This window comes from Ovis aries, chromosome 2 (genome assembly GCF_016772045.2).
Source record: "Ovis aries strain OAR_USU_Benz2616 breed Rambouillet chromosome 2, ARS-UI_Ramb_v3.0, whole genome shotgun sequence".
Lineage (NCBI taxonomy): Eukaryota > Metazoa > Chordata > Mammalia > Artiodactyla > Bovidae > Ovis > Ovis aries.
Window position 1 is genome coordinate 89,673,950 of NC_056055.1, and position 9,536 is coordinate 89,683,485.

The 9,536-nt window shown below is 43.2% G+C and overlaps 1 protein-coding gene across 1 annotated transcript; it reads right to left on the reverse strand.

Annotated features, from left to right (window-relative positions):
• Window positions 1–3,453: 3,453 nt before the first annotated feature.
• On the reverse strand, window positions 3,454–9,286 carry LOC114113089 (interferon alpha-2-like). Its single transcript, XM_027964767.2, has 2 exons — window positions 9,235–9,286; window positions 3,454–4,174 (listed from the first exon to the last, which is right to left on the reverse strand). The coding sequence occupies exons 1-2, from the start codon at window positions 9,284–9,286 to the stop codon at window positions 3,540–3,542; spliced, it is 687 nt and encodes a 228-aa protein (XP_027820568.1). The 3' UTR covers window positions 3,454–3,539.
• Window positions 9,287–9,536: the final 250 nt, after the last annotated feature.

The window sequence follows — 9,536 nt, forward strand, 5'->3', positions numbered from 1 at the left end:
CCCATGGATAGAGGAGCCTGGTAGGCTGCAGTCCATGGGGTCCTGAAGAGTCAGACAGGGCTGAGTGACTTCACTTTCACTTTTCACTTTCATGCATTGGAGAAGGAAATGGCAACCCACTCCAGTGTTCTTGCCTGCAGAATCCCAGGGGTGGGGGAGCCTGGTGGGCTGCCGTCTCTGGGGTCACACAAAGTCGGACACGACTGAAGTGACTTAGCAGCAGCAGCAGTATATTGTCTGCAAATAAAAATTTTAAAGGACTGAATGTGTCAAGGGTGATGATCATATAGAGCAACTGTTATCTGTTGTATAAATTTGTACTTTACAAAACATTTTGTAGCATAGTTGAAATATGCATAGCCTATGATCTAGTAACTCCAGCAATCACCCTGGGAAAAAAATCAAGTCATTATGCATCAGGATGTGAGTAAAGAACATGTATACCAGCACTATTTATAACAGTACTAAACACCAAATGACATAAAATCCCTTAAAATGGCATAAATAGATAAGTTGTTATCTATGCTTATGATAGGGTTGTTAATAACAAGATATAAGAAGCACAATAAATGCACAAACATAGTAGTGAGTAAGAGAAACTCAGTTCAAAAGAAAACACAAACCATTTGTATAAATATATACAGCATTTAAAAATAGGCCAACCTAAACTGGAGACAGTTTGCTCAGCAACCTAGAGAGCTCCTGTGAAGCTTCAGGACCACAATGGAAAGTCTGTCTCCAGCTTGAGAGAAGAGCGTGTCTTCCCACCTTCCAGCTGTGGCCTCACTCTCGCCCTCTCAGCACCTGAGGCTGACTGTGCCCAGGTTGGCATTGCCCTGTGCTCACAGCCAACAGCTGGTGGGCCCAGAGCCCCTCCTCAGGCCTCCCACCTGGTGTGGAGAGGGACAATGTGCACAGAGATCTAAGTGCTCCTGGTTGCAGTCCTCTCTTGCCCTTTCTCACAGCCTGGACATCTTGTGACAGGCCTTGGATAGACTCATTGTGCGATTTTTTTCTAGCTCAATCAGGATGCAGCTGGAACTAGGTACTTGGCTGAAGGCCTCCATGCCTAGCTCTTCTAACTCCTCCAGAACATACCCAACCAGAAGATCCCACACTCTGCACCCCTGTCACTCTCAGAATGCTCCCATCAGAGGGTCGATGGCCCAGGAACAGGCAGGAACAGGGCAAGCCTTGTTTTCACTGTTTCCTGCCAGGACCCACTGCTGCTGGACACTCAGACTGGCCCTTTCAGAACATGCCCGTCTGCATCAAGCCTGCATTTACTTCAGATCCCAGGCCGTTCTCTGAGCTGGACTTTAATTCTCAGAATCACTATCAGGGGTGCAGTGAGTCAGGCCCCTCAAGGCTGAGAAAATGGTTAAAAGGGACAACATATTGGCTGCAGCTGCTGAACAAGCCTTAGAGGCCCCCCTCTGCTGACACATGAGCAAGTCCCACTGTGTGGGTTCTGGGTTAGTTTCCTGTCTCTGAGGCAGTTTCTGAATCTTCCTTAAAGTGAAACAGCCCAAAGCAAAGCCATCTACATACTCAAAACCAACAAGTGCCTTGAGTTTTGTTACATCCTCAGAGATTGCGTCATGAACCCCAGAAGGCAAAAATAGCAAGGAAGTTGATGCAACAAGTGAAAAGGAAACTAAATGCAGGCTGCCAAAAGGGATTTCAGGATCCAGCCTGGGAATCCCCTCTGGCCTGGTCTCCTGGCTGAGTTGAGTGCTCAGAGCAGAGGATCCTCCTGACTGCCTGCCAGACGCCTGTGTCTTCCTGACTGATTCTCTGAGCTCCTAAAGTCCAGGAGAACCAAGAATCCAGTGAGGGTAGGGGTGAGTCCTTGTAGACAGCTGGCCTGTGTGCCACATAGGAATGTTTCTGTCTAGAACTCTGGGGATTGTTGCAACAGGCTTGGCCTCCTCATCCCAGTGAATGGCTATTTCTCCCCTCACTGTGTGGTGGCTGAGCTGCAGCAATCTGTCTCTGAATAGCTCTCTGGGAACTGCCTCATCTTCCGGACCACAGACCCAGAACCTCAGGAAATAATCTTCTAACCAGATTCAAATAAAAGAGTTAATACATAAGGAGCACTTGGGAAGTGTCTGGTACCATGCTGAGCATGTGCTATAAATTAAGGCAATTAATCTTAGCACACTTTCAAGATAAGCTTTTATGATTATCTTAGTTTTGCAGTTAAGACATAATGCAGCAGTTTATACTTAGGCAATCTATATTTATGTACTAATGAAGAAAAATCCCAAAGACCTATTTGCTAAGAATATAAATAAATGAGAAGCTGAAGTATATGAAAAATTGATATTTATGTGATATACATTAGTATGTCCATATGTATAGATTTATTAACTACATATGAAAATGTCTAGAAGGATACCCATTAAATTGTTAACAGTATAGTATTCGAGTGCATCTTCCTAGAAGTCAAGGGTAGGCATTCCTTTGTATGATTTATTTAAAAGTTTAGCGATGACATGTGTGTTTAAGATATATAAATAAGCTCAAGAAACCCTTTTACTTCTTTAGAGTCACATTTATCATGGTAGCTACTGGTTCCACATGGCCTCTCTTAGCTGTCTCTGCAGTCCCCAGCCTGCCTTGTTCTTCTTGCCTCCATTTGAACAGTTCAGGAAGACTCTTTTCTCAGGAATGGCCAAGTGTAGAAAAATTACTCTCCCTTCCTCATCCTACTCCAGGATCCTAGATTCCACATATGCAGATTGACCTCCCATGATGTATGTGCTGCTACAGCTGCTGCTAAGTCGCTTCAGTCGTGTCCGACTGTGTGCTACTCCATAGACGGCAGCCCACTACTCTCCACTGTCACTGGGATTCTCCAGGCAAGAACACTGGAGTGGGGTACCATTTCCTTCCCCACATGATGTATGTGGCTCTCCACTAACCCTTGAAGGCGCTCCGGTTCTCACAGGCCCCAAGCCGGCACCTGAGTCCATGACCTGGCCTTTTCTCCACTCATCTCCCTCCCACCTCTAGTCTATGTCTCAAGAATCACATTCAGTCCCTCCTCACATTGTCCCTTGTTCCTTCTATGACCCAGGGTAGGTGACCCCATTCCCTCTTTATTCAGGTGACTTCAGTACAGGTTTATCTTCTAGGATCAGGCTTTGGGTTAGATTTTACTCAATGGTGTGTGCAAGTCAATTTGCTTTTTTCAAATTACTTTTATTTTCTCTACTGAAAAGCAAGAGTAGCCTTATACAAAATATAGTACAAAGCAAATATTTTATGAAAGATAAATGTTTAAATGCTATGCACAGCCTAAGTATTTCCTATAATTTAAATAAATATTACAGGTTTTTAAGACATGGAAAATGGATTCTTATATCTGTTTTGCACAGTTACAAAACATTTAACAAACATTTAAATAATCCCATATATTAGCTATTGTTTATGTTTCATCTGACACAAAAATAGAGTTAAAGGTTGCACTGATTCTTAGAAAATAGCCATTTAGCTGACCAGATGCACTGTTTTCAGAATCAATGTCATTTTTATATCCTGAGTTTTCTGATGAGCTTGTTGGCAAAGACCAAGCACCTTCTGATTTCCACGCTGACAACCTCCCAGGCACAGCGGCTGTATTCTTTCTCTTTGAAATACACACTGATTCGCTGGAAGTAACTCTTCACAGCCAATTGGGAGTTCTCACTGCCTAGAGGTGACTGTTCCAGGGTCCTTCCCTCCCTCAGACACGCGTCCAGGTCCTCCAGCTGCTGATCAAGTCCCACGAGGAGTCTGTCCAGGAGGCTCTCGTTTCGACCTACAGAAGAGCCCGTGGTGCTGAGGAGCTGGAAGGTCTGCTGGAGCAACTCATGCACAACAGCTGTGGCTTCTGTCTTCTCAAGCCTGGTCCCGTGGGCCAGGGTCTGAGGAAATCTGAAATCAGTCCTGTCCCTCAGACAGGACACAGTGGGCACTCTCTCCATCTGATTCGAACGTGTGAAGCTTTCCAGATTGCTGCGGCTGGCAGGCAGCTCACAGCCCAGGGAGCACGTGGGGCTGGAGCAGAGCATCACCAGGGCCAGCAGCACAGAGATGGGGAGGGCCACTGCGATGCTGGGGGCTTGCAGGACCGCCTGCAGGGGAGGTCTAGGCAAGTTCTGAGTGCTTGGGGTGATGAGTGGCTCTTAAAGAGTGAGTCGAGAAACTTTCATTTCCTGGGTTTTTCCATTTTTCCCTTTCCTTTCTTTTTCTACTCTTTCTAATGAAATCAATAAAAGTGCTAATTTTTGCCATGAGTGCCTAGGTGGGGAACATCAAATCATGCGTGCCGCTGTGGTTGATATCTACACAGCCGTATATTATGCTTTCCACACCTCCTTATTTGTTCCTGGGAGAAGAGCCTGGTCAAAGTCGGAGAAGGAAGAAATATTCATACAAATGTGGCTTTTCCAGGTCACCAAGAAATGTTTAGTCTGAAAAGAGCTTATGAGAGAAGCTTTTGATTTTTCTCATTTGTCCCTCATTTACCCTTTTCTCCCTTCTTTAAAAGGTTTCGGTTGTGTATGTACCTTTACGATATCACCTGAGTAGGCCTTAAGCTCCCTGGAGACATTATAGGGAACAATATCACTGATATCATTTGTTAAAAGTGAGTTATTTTGCAACTATAATCCACAAGGCACTTTTTAAGGTGCTGGTTGTCCTAAACAACTCATGTTTGCCTGTGTTTATTTCTTTCTCCTCTACCACTGCAATATTTCACAGGATACTTTGCTTCAGTCTTTGTGTGATAGTGCAGATAATCTTATCCCCTTAAATATTTCACTGGAAAGTGAACTATATAATCCATCTAATTATGCAACATTTGATGCTCTGAGAGATTGTAAGCCCCCTAAAGGCAGTAATGGCACATGTGGAGAATCCAGGAAGGTGTCTGTCCCAGAGGAAGTGCACAGAGGGGTCTCTGTCCCATTGTTGTTTGTCACTAAGGCACGTCTGACTCTCTTTGATCCCATGGACTACAGCACGCCAGGCTTCCCTGTCCTTCTCTATCTCTCAGAGTTCGTTAAAATTCATGTTCATTGAGTTGATCCAAAGCGATCGAATCATCTTATCCTCTGTTGATCCCTTCTCGTCCTGCCCTCAATCTTTCCCAGCATCAGGGTCTTTTCCAGTGAGTGGGCTCTTCCCATCAGGCGGCCGAAGTATTGGAGCTTCAGCTCTGTCCCAGAAGTAGTTCTAAGAGAACTATCCACACCAAAGTTTGAGTAGACCTAGTATTTGAAGACTGTTTCAGAAAATGAGAATCTTCTGAAAACAAAGAGAGTAAGAGAAATTTAAATGGATTTTTCAACTTTCTGGATAATTTCTCAAAATATTATCTCAGGTGGAGACCGAGACTCTCAGAGTTGTTGTTTAGTTGCCATAATCTTCCAGGCTCCTCTGTAGAGCTCAACAAAATACCACTTGACGATTGGAACTTATCAGGTGCAAAGGGAACTGTGTACTCAGCTTTCGTCTAATGATTGTATCGTCCCTGGAACGAGAGAATGGCACTCTTGTGACAATGAAGAATAGGAATTGGAAAGGAAGACCTTACTAAGTGTTCCTCTAAAATAGGAAGCACATTGTCAGAGCAGACAGCTCGGTCCAGTGCATGAGACAGTGGACATGGGGCAAGATCCCTGGGTTGATGTCACAGCTCCAGCCTGCACTGCCTGTGTGACCTGCGGCACTATGGTTTCTCCTCTTAAATGGAACTGATCATCATAGAAGTTTCACTGGGTTTTTCTGAAGATTGTAGGACGTAACGTACTTCTGACAATGCTTGGACATATAAGCATTCAGTATCTGTTAACTGTTCCCACGAGGCAGAAAATTCACACATCCATCTATGGAAACTGGACAGAATTTCCCTGAGATGACCTGCTTCCTTCTCTTAATGCTCAGCTCACTGGTCAACATTATCACATCTAATCTCATCTCTGCGTGAACATGATGTGCTGTCCAAACACTACATCTAGTAGCTTCCAGGAAACAGCTGACCTCTCACACATGAATAGGGTGACCGTCCAGTCTGTACTGCAGTCTCTTTTCAGGGTGAGTTAATAGGTCTATATCCTCAGAATCCCATAACCTCCACAAAGAGTGAGAAATGTAAACAGACAAATAAAGATACAAATAAAGATAAATAAATAGATACTGGGAGTTAGCAGAGCGGTCCTCTACCCTTTTAGGCAACACTGTGCCTAAGAGCCTCCACCCTCCTTGGCTCTGTCTGCAGCTAAACAGTGTCACATAAGCTGCTCTGAAATCTGTCATCTGTAGAGCTCTGCGTCCCTGTTTGTGTAGTTAAGTGAGATTTTGTCATTTGGCAGAGATGTCACTGTACATTTTTCAACTACATCATTTACTTTCTCTTTACCTAGGTGCATTACTTCTTCATTCACGGCTTACTTTTATTTTCTAGGAATGTTCAATGACTGGAAAGTTTTGCTCTCTTGAAAAATCATGGAGGAAATACAATAACTGTTCTATTCATGTCTGTTTTCTGTTCCTGTTTTTGCAATAAACCTCAAAGTGGAAATAGAAAAGATTGTAGGAGCATTAGCACAGCTTTTACAAACTGAAATACAAATGACAAAGAAGAGGCAGCAATATGAAAACTGTATAAAAGTACCTAATAAAAACATGGGTTGCCTGGACGTGGCAAGGACAATGGTCTGGGCTAAGAAAGGCAGATTCTAACCACTTGAACACTTGGACAGGAGTGGTGGTTAAACTTTATTAATTTGAACTTTGAAAAGCATCAAGATTTAAGATGGAAATGTTGTAGTCCCAAATTCTATTTAAATGTTCTAATTGTTGAAACATTTCTTTTGTATTTAGAATATTTCATTCTGTGTATCACAATTCAGATTGTATGCATGGAAAACAAAACAGAGAGGATGCTTTGGAATGAATATGCCAATCTCAATAAATAAATTTTCCATTATAATAGCAATTTCAAAAATTCAAATTTTGAGAATCTTCAGTCATCATGTAAAACAGAATCTCTGTAGCAACTATTGTTTCCCTGACCTAACTTAACCACCTTTTTAGAGAACCAATTTGAGGCACAGCTAAACCAGACCCCGCAAAAAAATACGTATACATATGCATATATAGTTGCATCAACATTCAAAAAACAAAGATCATGGCATAACAGTCCCATCACTTCATGGCAAATAAATGGGGAAGAAGTGGCAACCCTGTCAGATTTCATTTTCTTGGGGTCCAAACTTACCACGGATGGTGACTGCAGCCACAAAATTAAAGACTCTTCTCTTGGAAGAAATTATATGAGAAACCTAGACAGCGTGTTAAACAGCAGAGATGCCACGTTGCCAACAAAGGGCCATCTAGTCAAGGCTATGGTTTTTCCAGTGGTCATGTACGGATGCGATTTGGACCATAAAGAAAGTGAGCGCCGAAGAATTGATGTTTTTGAACTGTGGTACTGAGGAAGAGTCTTGAGAGTCCCTTGGACTGCAGGGAGCTCAAACCAGTCAATCCTAAAGGACATCAACCCTGAATACACATTGAAAGGACTGATGCTGAAACTGAAGCTCTAATACTTTGGCCACCTTCTGAGAAGAAACCGACCCTTTGAAAATGACCCTGATGCTGTGGAAGATTGAAGGCAGGAGGACAAGGGGGCAACGGAGGATGAGATGGTTGCTTGGCATTACTGACTCAACGGACATGAGTTTGAGCAAACTTGGGAGACAGTGAAGTACGGGGACACCTGGCATGCTACAGTTCATGGGGTCACAAACAGTCAGATACAACTAAGCGACTGAACAAAAATATATACACATATATAAATACACACACTTGTACAATATATATTAAATAAGTATACACAGGTATGTTGCTACTTTAACATAATAGGGTGAACAGCAAATGTTTATTGAATTACTATCTTATCTTGTACTATTTATTTTCCAGAACCATAAATGTTACCTCATCAGCAGGATAACAGCAAGGCGAATTAAATGACTGTTAGTGGTGTTAATAGACTAAGCAGAGTAATGTGTCAAATGTTTTATATAGTGTTTCATCAGTTGCGATTAAATTTATCCCTTAACTCTTTGTGGATACAAAAATTTGTTTTTGTTTTATTGTCCTCGCACACAGCATGTGTGAGTTATTTTTTGAAGATCATTATTAGGAAGACTGTCTTCCACTTTCCATTTCCAATATGTAGGAGATCAGGATGAGGCTTTTGGGCCTGGACCCAAATGGAAGACTCACTCACCACGTTTTCTTCACTCATCCTCAAGTACTTGCAAGGAACTGCCTGATTATTCTTTTCTTGTCTCCCTCAGGTAGCAAGGAAACAGCCTGTAATGTGTCTACACTGTGCATATTTCCCTGCAGGCAACGCCTTCGGGGATCAGCTTGGACGTTTCCTCCAAACAGCCTACGATACTGTGAACTATGACGGGCATTCTTGTCATTCTCCCCAAAGCTGAACTTGGAGAAAAGCATTTGGGTCAGACTGTATTTTAAGGAAGTGTGTGCAAGCAAGAACAATCTTTGTTCCCCTCGACCCCTACCAGAACTTCATTTGAACAAATAGTGCAAACGTGAAACCTGGCCTCATGCCCTGTCAAGTACAAACTAGCATGTGCCATTGGCACTTGCCATCTCCTTACAAGGATTAAATCATGTGCTCTTGCAGCTGCGTTTCAACACCCCTGGAAAGGAATCTCAGGTGGAAAGCAGAAGTGAGGCATTCTGTGTGCAGGGAAAACTGGCAGAACAAGTCTTCAGAAGGTGAGCTGTTTTCAGGAGCCCTTTTTAACTCAATGGTTCTTCTATCTCCTCACATCCAGAAAAGCATGGAAACCCTTCATGGTCTTGTGACTCCAAGAAACCTTCACGACACTGGCAGAAAACTTCCACAAAAAATAGGCACCTGATTGCATGTATTGCCCCTTCACCAAAATCACAGATATCCCTCTGTGTGTCTTTGGAACAGGTTCTCAGAGCTATCTGAGGTGCTGTCTCCTGGGCTGCAGTCCTCATTTTGCCCCCCAAACACTTAACTTTCAACTTTCGTGTTGGGAGTTTTTGAAAGTCAGCACTCTGAACTTATCTCTTCATCCATTCATCACCCAATAGTTTCCCAGCTTGCCTGCACAGAGATTCCCATGAGGATAAATCCAGGCCATGGAACATGAGAGGAAGGGCTCTTACCCTGCATAGTCCTGGCGCCTCGAAGCATCCCCTGTGAGCCACCAGACTTCATCCCTTTACTGCCATGTGTACTAGATCCAAGTACCACAGACAAACTTGGAGTCACATATTGATGATGGCAAAAGCCACAGAACAGAAGGTACCCATGTCCCTGAATTACCCTTTGAATGCAAGCAAACTGGAAGATTCACCTCCTCCGGAAGGCCTGCATTGTGCTCTTCAGAGAAGGAAACATACATTTCTATTATGGTGAAAATCTGCACAGTTTATTCTTTATCTCTATAGCACCTAGAATTAACTGA

What these genes read in the sequence shown, in the direction of transcription:
- LOC114113089 (XM_027964767.2), bottom strand. Translation starts at nt 9,286, where the DNA reads ATGAAGTCTGGTGGCTCACAGGGGATGCTTCGAGGCGCCAGGACTATG. An exon ending in AGGCGCCAGGACTATGCAGG is followed by an intron (nt 4,175 to 9,234) that starts GTAAGAGCCCTT and finishes TCACTCTTTAAG; the next exon opens with AGCCACTCATCACCCCAAGC.